Source organism: Zeus faber (assembly GCF_960531495.2).
Source record: "Zeus faber genome assembly, chromosome: 17".
NCBI lineage: Eukaryota > Metazoa > Chordata > Actinopteri > Zeiformes > Zeidae > Zeus > Zeus faber.
The window spans coordinates 21,528,434-21,541,356 of record NC_137204.1 but is presented as its reverse complement, the minus strand read 5'-3'; the positions used below and the strand labels follow the sequence as shown (position 1 = coordinate 21,541,356).

At 47.1% G+C, this 12,923-nt stretch overlaps 1 protein-coding gene across 2 annotated transcripts in view; it reads right to left on the bottom strand.

Annotated features, from left to right (window-relative positions):
• Positions 1–1,070: 1,070 nt before the first annotated feature.
• Positions 1,071–12,923, bottom strand: part of sh2d3ca (SH2 domain containing 3Ca) — a gene marked incomplete at its 3' end in the record, with an annotated part of 55,969 nt that continues 44,116 nt past the window's right edge. For both annotated transcript variants that reach the window (XM_080018120.1, XM_080018119.1), the window contains 11 exons: positions 11,862–12,011; positions 10,874–11,151; positions 9,787–9,861; positions 9,111–9,238; positions 7,983–8,361; positions 5,565–5,694; positions 5,309–5,424; positions 4,132–4,303; positions 3,262–3,373; positions 2,892–3,098; positions 1,071–1,246 (listed from right to left, as the gene is read on the bottom strand). In XM_080018120.1, coding sequence (XP_079874246.1) covers positions 1,071–1,246; positions 2,892–3,098; positions 3,262–3,373; positions 4,132–4,303; positions 5,309–5,424; positions 5,565–5,694; positions 7,983–8,361; positions 9,111–9,238; positions 9,787–9,861; positions 10,874–11,151; positions 11,862–12,011 — 1,923 coding nt within the window. The remainder of the gene's footprint in view (positions 1,247–2,891; positions 3,099–3,261; positions 3,374–4,131; positions 4,304–5,308; positions 5,425–5,564; positions 5,695–7,982; positions 8,362–9,110; positions 9,239–9,786; positions 9,862–10,873; positions 11,152–11,861; positions 12,012–12,923) is intronic.

Here is a 12,923-nt window from a genome sequence, read left to right as displayed (position 1 = left end):
TTTTCCCCGAATCGGGAGTCATAGTGTTCGAACGCGCAAATTCGGGGCAAAGGAGCTTACTTTCCGTCGTTGAGTATAATCGTTGGCGGAGGCGCTAATATTAGACGCGAAAGTGAAATATTGCTTTGAAAAGGCCGATTTTTTATTTTTTATTTTTTAAGCATTGCTTTCGCGGGGGCTCAAATCTACAGCTTTTCAGCGTCTCCTCCCGCGCCGCCACGCCGACAGTTTGCGAGCGAACGAATGCAAAGCCGCGCCATCCAATCCTTGCACGGCAACGGCAGAGGTAAGGCCGCGCGGTTCCTCTTTTTTCCCCCCCAAACACTCACGAGCCCTCGTTTTGAAGTTTCTGCATTAGTTCGATAAATGTCTCGACGTTTATACTTTTTTTTTTTTTTTGTAATGCATGCCTGATACATTTTTATTTATTTATTTACTGAGATAGCCTGATATACATTTGATGAGTTTTAATGGACAGAGGTTCGTCGATGGGATGAGAGAGTTCAATGGGCGTGAAGCGGCGACGGCGACGCAGCAATCGAACGTCCTCCAGTTTGAAAAACAAACAAGTGAAAAAAAAAAACATTGCGTGCAACCTCAACGGTAAGTACGAAAAAAAAAAATGGAAGGAATGTACACACACACGCACGCACACGCGCACACACACTCACATTCACGCACACACGCATTTTGATCTCCGAATGAGCGACGTCGTTGTCGTGTCCGTGACGGCGAGCGACCATCGCCGAGAGGAAAGACTTATCGTCTGCGGACATGCAGATCCCTGTACTTTGCAGTGGAGCTGAACACCCATGTCTTCCACCCCGTCGTTTAATCTGTCGCTCCGCTCCCGCCCTCGCAGAGTCTCGGTTTGTCAGGGGGCACGTCCGGCGGGTACCGCCGCGCATCCCCGGGGCTCCGCTTCCTCATTTAGTTGCCTCCTCCATCCCCTCCCGCCCCTTGCCACGACTCTCCGATGGACTCTTTCCGTCTCGCCCGCCCTCCGGGATGCGAAGCGGGGGGCCGTGCTGCGATGAGTGCTTTTGGGCGATGGCCGCGGTCCGGGGGGGCTATAGCTCGCTGTGGCGCACGGGAGGCTCCAGCTTGTGCGACAGGGCGGTGAGGACTTTGTCGAACTTGTCGTAGCGCTCGGACTGGCTGCCCTCCGAGCCGCGGCTCCCCCACAGCAAGCGCATCTGGAACTCCGTCTGGAAGATCTCCAGCACGTCCGAGCGCTGCTGGAAGCCTGCGGGAGGGAGAGGAGGAGGAGGAGGTGGAGGAGGAGGAGGAGGAGAAGGAGGGGGAAAGAGTGGGGAGGAGAGGGGGTGGATGGAGAGGGGAGAGAGGAGGAGAGAAGAGAAGAGGAGAGGAGGGGAGAAAGGGGATTGGAAAGGGAAGGAAACGAGGGCAGGGGAGGAGAGGAGGAGGAGGAGGAGGGAAAGAGAAGAGCGGGGAGGAAAGGGAGAGGAGGAGAGCGGGGAGGAGAGGAAGAGAGGAGGAGAAGGAAGAGGGCGGGAGAAGAGAGGAGTGAGGCGTAGGAGAGAAGAGGAGAAGAAGAGAGATGGGAGGGGAGGGAGGAAGGAGGGCGGGAGGAGAGGAGAAGAGGGGAGGAGAGAGAGGGAGAAAGGGGTTGGAAAGGGAAGGAAACGAGGGCAGGAGAGGAGTGGAGGAGAAGGAGGAGGGAAGGAGAAGAGCGGGGAGGAGAGGAGGAGGAGGAAGAGGGGAGGGAGGAGGCAGTGAGAGGAGGAGAAAGGAGAGGGCAGGAGAAGAGAGGAGTGAGGCGGAGGAGAGAAGAGGAGAACGGAGATGGGAGGGGAGGAGAGGAGAAGACAGGGAGGAAGGCAGAGGGGAGGGGAGGGAAAGAGCAGGGGGGATTGCAGCAGATTAGAGGGGAACGAGAGGAGGAGAGAGGAAGGAAGGATGAGAAGGAAGAGGGGAGGGCGGGGGGAGGGGGTGGCAGCAGATTAGGGGAGAGGGGGGTGAGGGGAGAAGGATCGGAGGAGCAAGAGGGGAACAAGGAGAGGGCGGAGATGGCAAAAACAGACAATATCCAAAGGAGAGCGGGGCGGGGGGGGGGGGTGATGGAGGGATGAAGGAAAGAGGAGAGCGAGGGATTAAATGAGCCCTGCGACGCGATTGGTGGATCGGGATGTGCCAACAGCCTCTGATTGGCCGGCGATGCCGTCGTCGGCCCGTTTGCCCCGTCTCCCTCTGCGCATCTTCCCAGTTGTGACTCGGATTCCGCGACGGAGAACGGGAGAGGGGGGAAATCATCGTCGCGGAAGGGGTGAGGCGCGGTGCGATTTCTGCTCTCCGTTAACCGTTATTTAACGCTCGTTAGGGTTTGGGGGTCGGGCCTCTTCATTAGCGAAATTCAATACGGAACTACTCATCTTTTGTAATAGTTATTGGCAGATTTTCCGATGCAGCCATAATTGCCTTCGACGAGGACACCGATGTGGATCAATACGGTAAACATAACAACCAAAGCACGCACGCAGGCACACACACGCATGCACACACGCACAGACACACACACACACACACACACACACACACACACACACACACACACACACACACACACACACACACACACACACACACACACACACACACACACACGCGGAGTCGATAATTCTGATCAATGTGAGCCAGGCATTAAACTCAACACATTTATCATCATCATTAACAAAAAGGTATACTGTGTGGACACCGACGGGGCTCAGGTCAAGAATATTAAATACAGTGTAATTACACTGTCCGGAGGGCGCCGACCGAAAGCGCAGACACGTTCCTCGGCCCGAGACGGAAACGATTCGCGCGAGCCTTCCCCCCCCCCGGACGTGGCGGAAAACACGGACGGGGACGGCGCTTCCTCCGCTCCTCACCCTGCAGCTTGCCCTCGGCGTTGGTCCTGTAGAGCCCGCCGTGATGCGCGATGGTGCGAGCCGCCTCCAGGTGGCACATCACCACGTCCACCCCGGCGTCGGCGCTCTCCCACGGCTCCAGGCCGTCGCCCGTGGCCACGCCCCGCTCCAGCAAGGACAGCACGGGGACCACGTGCGGGAAGGAGGTGTTGGACAGGACGCTGTCCTCTGGGGGACGGGACGGGGGTCGGAAAATGTAAACACGCGGTGCAACAGCGGCGCAGGAAAGGCCGCTAAGGCTCGACATCAGGGTGGAGAGGTTTATTAACGCTGGGCTGCGTTCAAATGGACACAGCAAAAAAAAATATTTTTAAAAAATTGAATCTTTCACCTTTGCCGTCGTTCATGTTTTTCATGAAAGGTTTGAGCTTCTTCTCGTAAAGGATGGCCCCCTCCGTGTGTCTCTGGCGTAACGTCACCCAGGTCTGCTCCAAGCGAGAGATCTGCCGAAGGGAAGGAGGAGGAGGGGAGGGGGATTAGACGACGGCGGTGATGACGAAGGAAGCCGGGCTGGGGTTGCACCGCCCGCGACCGCGTGCGAAAATTTTGAGGTTTTGTACACCCCGGGATCCCTTCATACAAACCACCCGGTGAGGAGCCCAAAACGTGTGTGTGTCTGTGTGTGTGTGCCACCGTATGAGTGAGAATTAAGACGGAATGCGACTTGTCGTAAGGGCTCCATAGTCGCAGTTTGCACATCAACATCCTCGAATGCGACCACAACCGCGCCGCTACAGATCTCTTGAAAACACTTGGACGATAAACCTAACCCGATCTGGAATCACATCTTCTCAGCCTCCTCCATTTCGGTCGTCTGACCGTGACAGCCTGCCCATTCACGGCGCCCGCCTCCTCCTCCTCCGAACCCGAACCACCGCAGCAGAGTATCCACAGTCCTTCTCACCGAGGCTGCTTAACGGTCCTTGGAGAGGGCAGGAGGGCGACCACTTAGCAAGTGAAATGGACGGATCCGTGCGGACTGTACGGAATCATGACCCCCAGGAGGAAATGGGAGCCAAGCCCCAAAAAAAGTAAATCCATTCCAGTGCCAGGGTCAAAGGCCCGATCGACTCAAAGTCGCCGCGACGGCTTCGCCCGACTCCAAAAGGGGAAGGCGGGTCGAACCTATGGACGTGTCGCGACAGCAAACCGCGGAGAAGCATTTTATTTCTTTTTTTTTTTTTTTTGGTGGCACCCGTACCTGTGGAAGCTCCAACGCCCTCATCACAGCGGCAAAGCCGAACATGTTTCCCAGGTTGCTCTTGAGCTCGGCCGCCAGCTGGATGGTCTTGTGGAGCAGTGCGGCTCGCTCCTCCGTGCTGCCGGTGCAGCCCAGCAGGTCCACCGCCATCATGATGGACATGGTGTAAAACCTGTGGAGCATACAACGGCGAGCTTTAACAACAAGGGTGTATGAATGTGACTCGCGAAAGGGTTTTTGATTTGATTTGATATTGCGCCGCAATCAATTAATTATAAATAGAATTATGATTCATCTCCATTATGATTTTTTTTAGTGGATATTCTGAATAAAATGTAACAAAATTCAATGAAGTCAACAAATATCACTGGAAATTAAAAATACACTTAATGTCTGTCGACTATAATGCAGTATTACTAAAAGGCACTTTTGAAAAGTTGAGCTAATGTTGGGTTTGTTTTTAAATGAATGCTTCTTGAAAAATAATTCCAATTCAATACCTGACAAAGCTTAATAGCTCATTTTCATGCAAAGCACGCTGGCGAGGAAAGCACCGCTGAACCCTCTGAACCCGTCATAACCGCGGCGTCGAGAAGATGACTGAACTCTATTTGTTTCAATGGGAGCTTGTAGCCATGGTAACGTAATAGTATTGTTTAATATGTGTACAAACAAAACAAAATGACGGCGATAGTATGGCAGAAGTGACATTTTTGACAGGAAATCATTACATCTTTAATAAAATTTTGGGACCTGGGACCTAAACAATGGAGCGGGGATCTGACAAAGGATGAGAACCCCTGATTTAAAAATCCTGTGTGTTTGTGTGTGTGTGTGTGTGTGTGTGTGTGTGTGTGTGTGTGTGCATGTGTGTGTGTTTGTGCGCGTGTGTGTGTGTGCGTGCGTGCATGTGTGTGCATTTGTGTGTGTGCATGCATGTGTGTGTGTGTGTGTGTGTGTGTTTGTGCGTGTGTAAGTGCGTGCGTGCGTGTGTGGGGCATGTATCTGCATGCATGTGTATGTGTTTGTGCGTGTATGTGTGCGTGCACGTGTGTGTGTATGTGTGCGTGCGTGCACGTGTGTGTGTGTGTGTGTGTGTGTGTGTGTGTGTGTGTGTGTGTGTGTGTGCGTGCGTGCGTGCATGTGTGCGTGCGTGCGTGCGTGTGTGCGCGTGCACCTCTCCAGAAGGTCAAGTCTCAGCTGGTGTCCGTGTGGCAGTGTAAGTAACTCTAACCCTGAGGAAACTCCCATCATCCTTTGCATCTCGGAGGGAACACCAAATATCCTCGCCACCTGTAAAAAAACCCAGAAAGCTTGAGCATCTGTTTGCACATATAAGTTGGTATGTGAGCATACGTCCGTGTGTGTGTGTGTGTGTGTGTGTGTGTGTGTGTGTGTGTGTACATGCGCACATGTGTGAGGGCCTACAGTACCTTGCAGTCCACCATGGTGATGTGTTTGGCTGCTGTCCTGGCGTCCACCTCAGCCAGGAGTTCTTTAATTTTCTTCAACACGGACATCTCCAGGGGCTTGTTCTCAGCCGGCATTAGGCCAGACTCGTACCTGGATAGAGGAAGATGAGGCGCAAAGACATTGAAAATTACACCTGGATGAAATTAACAAACCATTCCTAAAACATACTTAACTTCAACTACGCTGTCCACCTGGGTACAGTATTACAGCTATTACTGTGTATTACAAACTTTCTCCCGGTAAACAAATCCTAAATGAAAATGTCTATATTTATAAAACATGGCGGTAGTATTCTACAAATATGTTTCAGAATTATACTAATAACAGTCTGTAGAGATAGATCATAGCGCACTGTATCGAGGACAAGATGCTGCGGTTGTGTAAATATAGTGAGATATGATCAAACTAAATTAATCATTGATAACACCCTAGGCAAAATACAACACTAACTTTTAGAAGTTGTTGCCAAGTTGCCAGTTGGAATTTTAATCATTTTAGAATTGGGTGATAATGATACGATGTAATTATCCACGTTTAAATAAATAAAGTGATATGAACATTAAACTATATGAATTATGTATTAATTATAATACATTTTATGATTATTAATTCACAGAAATGTGTTATTTGGTTATATTTAACATTTTCGAACAGTTTGTCTTATTTTGAAATAAACAATGCAATCATCAATATCTTCATAGAATTGAAGGTCGTTTTTTGAAAAGTTTGAAGAGGCTGGAGTTTGCTCCTTATTCGAAATTTTCAGTCCACTTTGAATGGCTGCAATGACGTTATTTGTCCTGTAGGTGTCTCTATTTAGCGACTAATCTCTGTCCTGGACTGTAGAGGCCTCTCGTGAGAGATTTCCAAAATGACTAATCTGTTTTGAATACTACAGATTGAATATTCAGAGAAATAAAAATAACAATGACTGTCCAGGACGCATTTTTCAATGGACTATATAAATGTTGTTTTTTTTTGGGGGGGGGGGGGTTCCAAAAAGCTACTATATGAAACACAACATGAAAAGATGGACTGTAATTAAATGAGAAAGACAAAAAGTGTTTTCACATTCTGCATAATAGTCATGACTTTCCTTTTTTTTTTTTTTTATGAATATGAAATTTTATCATTAACCTCTGAAACTGGTATGCAGACCGTGATGCCATTGTCATTGCAATTTTTCCCTAATCACTCTGCCCCCCCCCCCCCCCTTATTTTCAAAATGTATTATAAATCTCACACTCGTGTATGAAAAACAATGTAAATTAGTATCAGAATCCAAAATAACAAGACAGCAGCAATTATTTTGTATGAGCCTCATGTGTATGCATATAACATGGTATGCACTGCAGACTGAGTCTCAATGTGTCGTGCAAGTTTTCCATGATTGTTATGGCTCTCTCTCCTTATTTTCAAAACGTCTTAAAGATCGGACATTTGTGCATGGCATATAATGTAACATTTTATGATAAAAATATCATAATGCAGAATAACAAGAGATTTAACTGTATTAATTATTTTTTATAAGCCTCTGAACATGGCATGTCAGACTGTACGGTCTGTGTCAATGAAATGAAATGCACTAGACTGTTTAATACTACTGTATATTCTGTATATATATATATATATATATATATATATATATATATATATATATATATATATATATATATCACCTAAGTGTGTTTATATTTATACTACTGTACAGACCGTATATATCTCAGACAGCACTGACACAATAAGACTGTTAAGTCTACAGACCGTGTTAAGAGATTCTTAAGAAAATAATTGCTACGGTAAAATCTCTTGTTATTTTGGATTCTGATACTAAGTTTACATTTATATATTCAATTGAAAAATGCATCCTGGACAGTCATTGTTTGTTTTATCTCTCTGAATACAGAGTATTCAGAACAGATTAGTCATTTTGGAAATGTTTCATTAGAGGCCTCTTCAGTCCAGTACAGTACAGAGATTGGTTGCCAAATAGAGACACCTACAGGACAAATCACGTTATTGCAGCCACTTAAGGTGGACTGAAAATTTTGAATAAGGAGCCGGCGAATAAGGAGCAAACACCAGCCTCGTAGTTTGAACTGTTACACTATGCTGATAATTACATTTTCAGCTTATAAATATAGGGGGGTGTGACACGCTTAATACCTTTTAACATATGAAAAGTGATTGACAAGACAACGCGAAACGGCACACAATGGCCAAAGATCTGGTTGCCCCGGGCAACTGGGCAACCAATAATGTCGAGCCCTGGATTGGGAAATCTGCATTCGATGCATTCAGTGTCGATGAACATGGGGCTATATATCTGAGTGTGTGCGTGTGCGTGTGTGTGCATGTGCGTGCATGTGCGTGCGCACCTGGAAGGTCTGAACGAAGACGACGTCTCCACCTGCGGCGCGCTGAACACGCCCTCTCCCCCTTCCTCCCTCGCCGCCTCGGCCCTCGCCTCCTCCACCCTCAGCCGCTCCACGTAGCTCTTGGCGGGGGGCTTGGGAGGCCCGGCGCCGGGGCACGGCCTGAGGTCGCAGTAGCTTCCCGCCGTCTCCGGGCCTTGCGACGGGAAGCCGGGGTGATGGGCGGGCGAGGAGTGCGCCGAGCGGGAGACGTTGGCGGGATGCTCCCCCGGGTTCTGACCGGCCGACGGGCTGAGCTGGGGGTCGCTGGAACGCCGCATCGCCGGCGAGGGGGGGACGACGGCCAGAACCCGACCGCTCGAGTGGGCTCTGTGCCTCGTGACTGGTGAGGAGGGAGGGAGGGAAGTTAAATGTTATCACACTACCAGTCGAGTTCAAATTACCCCTGCCTCAAGTCCACAGGTCAGAAATACACACGCGTTTAAGTCACAGCATCAATGGAAGATCTGTAATGATCTGTCATATTAACTATATATTTTAGCATATGTTCTACTTTTTCTATGGAGGAAAATCTATTATTATTTTTTTTTACAGTGGGGCTAAGATTAAGATTTTTTTAATATAAAATGCATTTTGACCAGGTTTTTTTTTATACAAACTGGTCTGCTGTAGCTGGGTATTTGTATTTAAAAAATAAAGTGGTAAAATGGCGCCGCGTGAGTGGCAGCCTGTTACAGCATCTCCTGCTCACTCATGAGCCTCTCTTAACTTCTTCAGTCGTTAATTCTGTTTTTTAAGTACTTTTTTATTGTGTTATTATTTCTATTATGGTGTTTTTTCTTTTTTTTTTCCTATATATTGTACATTGTTCATAGTGCTCACCTTGATACGCTCTCTACTTTCTGCTGTCCCCTTTTTGCTGCCGGGACAATGTAAATTTCCCCGGTGTGGGACTAATAAAGGTTTATCTTATCTTATCTCATCTTTAGAATATATATATGACATACTTTATGTATACTTTACTTTATATGTACATTATATACTTTATATATTACATACTTTATACTGTATATGTTTTATTATATATTTTGTTCTGTGATCCCGCTCTCCGTCCATGTTTTTGATACTCACTAGCACTGTAGGCGGGGGACAGCGGGGTCTCTCCGACGGGCGACAGCGGGCAGCGGTACTCCTGGATCTGGTCCATGCTCATAGCGCAGTTCCTCATGGCGTCCTTATGATGGTGGATGGTGGAGGGGCTGCAGACACAGCGAAAAGGAGGTTATTAATCGGGGTGGGGGGTGGGGGGGTTGTTTCCTCTCACTGTCAGGGGAAAAATCCACGAGACAGCGCTGTTCGGGAATGTGAAAATCTAGGAGAGTGTGAAGGTCAAGGGTTCGCCAGGCAAAAAAGTGGAGTTAACCCACTTTCCGAGGGGAGGGAAAAACACACACACACTTTGGTTTGCGGATGAGCCCTGGAAGAGCTCTGGGGAACATTACAATTTGATATATTAGTGCATAAATGATCTCTGAGGTGGCGCGGAAGCAGGAACAGGAAAAAAAAAAGCGTTATACTTGTAGATATACATCAGTAAGTTGTTTTTTTTGTGAAGACATTGGAGAAACGGGGAGTGATAGAGTGAACAAGCGACCCGGTGCAGGAGTACAAGTGACTGATCGCAAAGAATTGATCGTGTCTGTGAAGCGACGTGAAGACAGGATTTGGGGGGGGAAGCTGCGAGAAGGTGGAGGTGCCGGTTTAGTGCTTTAGAGGAACAACGGGACTCAGACACAACGGACACAACCTGCAGTCAGCCACAGGCTCCGGTTCTGGTTCCGGTTTCACTGGAGTTTGGACCGGACTGGGGCTGTCAGGGTCACTGGGCGTGTGTACAAGAGAAAACAATGATGAAAAGGGGGAAAATAAAGCTCCAGGAATAAGACACAAAAATGATTTAAAATAATAACACAAAAATAAATAAACAAACAACCAAACAACCAAATAAATAAATAAATAATAATAGAACACTGGAAAGAATGGATTTGTTAAACAACTGGTTAAAATGTACACCAGTGGCGGGAAGTCACAAAGGACAATTTGTGAGTGTACTCAAGTACATATATTTAGTATCTGTACTTACTTCAGTGTATTCCATTTCGGAGACTTTTGCCTTTTACTGGACTACTTTTCAAAGCAAATATCTGTACTTCTTAATCGACGACACTTCCAACATGTCACAGGTTTTAAATCAGGATTTATATTCATAAAATGTGAAATCGGGAAATATAATTCTCATCAATAATTGATTAGCTCCATATCCTTTTAAATTTCCACGACACCACCCGTACTATTTCACTGTAGATTATAATCAGGATCTGCATGAGCATCATCTGCAGAAAAAAAGGTTCAGAAGAACTTTATACTTATATCAGAGGACCGGATATGACAAGTACTTGTATACAAAGTACTCATTTACTTTACTCGAGCAATTTTGTGTCTTTCTACTTTTACTTAAGTCAAAGATCTGAGTAGTTCTTCAACCCCACACACACAGACCCACACATCATACACACCATTCACACAGAGACACACACCACACACACCACACACAGACAGACACACACCACACACACTATACAGAGACACACACACCACACATACCATACACACAAACAAACACATCACCCATATCATACACACACAGCCATACACACCATGTACACACCACACACACCACACACACACAGACACACACCACACACACCACACACACACACACCAACACACTATACACACAGAAACACACACCACACTCACACAGACACACATGCACACACACAGACCTACTCACCCCCCCCCCCACACACACACACCTGGCCTTCCTCACTCACCTGTGCGGCATCATCTTCTCGGTGGTGAGCCCGTCCGTCATGGTGACGCTCCTCCTCTTGATGTACGCCCCCCTCTGGCTGGAGGGGGAGTAGGCGGAGCCCTGCTTGCTGTTGGACAGGGCGAAGGTGGCCTCCAGGTAGCGCAGCGGCAGCGTTCTGCTGATGGGACAGTAGACGTGGGCCCCGCTGGGCTGCGACACGGCCCGCCGCTGACCCACGTAGAACCGCACCAGCTCCTGCACCGAGTCGAAACTGTCCGTCTCCAACACGTACTGCACCTGGGGAGGGAGAGAGAGGCGCACATTTGAATAACAGAGTGGAATGGGATACAAGATAATAGAATAGAGCAGGGGGTCCCAACGCTCTTTGTATCAAGACCACCGTGTGGTTCAACACCGAACTTAAGACTTGCCGACAAAAAGTTCAAATCTAATGATAACGCATCCTAATAAATTAGATTGAGCGAATATATTTTTGGAAAAAATAAATAGAAAAAAATAAACAAATATTAATAATAATAATTTAATAATATATATAATAATAAAATAATAAACAATACATGTGTAAAATAAAATTGCAGCACACCCCTTCCAATTCCTCCAGAGAAACCTAGAGGGCGACAAACAAACGTTTGGGGAACCCGTGCAACAGGATAGAATCCAGTGGAGATCACTTTGTAAGAGTAAAAAAATATGGTCATTATATTTTCTATAAGAACGCACTTCGGTGTGAGTTCTTAATTAAGATATAGGGTGTGAGAGATTAATGCACCCTGAAGCAGAGCGTCACCGGATCAATATTTGTTTTATCGCTTTAGTGACAATGACACCCGAGCTCACAGCACGCTGCTTGAATAAAAACAGCTTTAAAACAGTGTATGTAAATATGCAGAACACTATCAATTATATGATATACCATCAAACTCCCCGAATCAAACTAACAATCGTGCGTTGATATTTCGTGGTGGATGTCAGACGACCGACCGTACCTTCGTCTCATTAGACTTGACGAGAACTTTGCTGATCTTGAAATGCAGGACCTCGTTGTCCCATCGACAGGTCAGCACGTAGTCGCCCACGCTGGTCAGGGAGTCCCGCACCAGGAAGTCTCCGTTACGCAGAACCAGCGTCTCTGATACCTGCAGAGTTGGGTTGCGGTCAAAGGTCAAAGGTTGCGGGTTTTTTTACATTGTGAGATACGATCATGGCATTGTCATCCAACCTGACAGTGAAGAGCAGGCGGAGACGGGTGGGGTGAACAAAACGGGGGTCAAACAAAGCGGTAACAGTACAGGCCTATCGCGCCAAAAAAGAACCCCACCCCACTCCCCTTAAACTAATGCTCCCATATTGTACCATTGTAGTCTACGTTGTGTGAGGTGTAACTATGACAGGGTGAACAGGGTGTCGCTGTCAAAGAGCGTGCATGCTCAGCCAACGTCCCCCGTATGAATGAAGTGTAAATGACGTCATAAGAACAGGCATAAAGACGTGGCTGCACCAAGTGACCAGTAGGAGGCAGTGAATGCAAAGATTAAATATATATATATTTTTTAAACCAAAGGTCCTCGGATAAGCCGGAAAGAACGTTCCCATTTCTTCTTCCGCAACTTCGATCGGAACGCTGGTCCCAGCTTTGTCCTATATTTGAGGAGCTGAAAGTTGTTTGATTTGTGTGCACACGACACCACCTCGTAGGAATAGATACTAACTGAGCCAGGCAGATCATCTTGGATGGGGTGAAGGAAAGAAAGAAAGAAAGAAAGAAAGAAAGAAAGAAAGAAAGAAAGAAAGAACGAATGAAAGAGAGAACAAACAAATGAAAGAAGAAAGGAAAAAGGAAGAGAAAGGGAGAAAGAAAGAAAGACAGATTGCTATGAGTAATGGAGGCTGGAAATAAAGTAATGGAGCCTGGAAATAAAGCAAATCTGTCTGTGTGTGTGTGTGTATGTGTGTGTGTGTGTTTGTGTGTGTCTGTGTGTGTCTGTCTGTGTGTGTCTGTCTGTGTGTGTCTGTGTGTGTGTGTGTGTGTGTGCATGTGTTCATGGGAG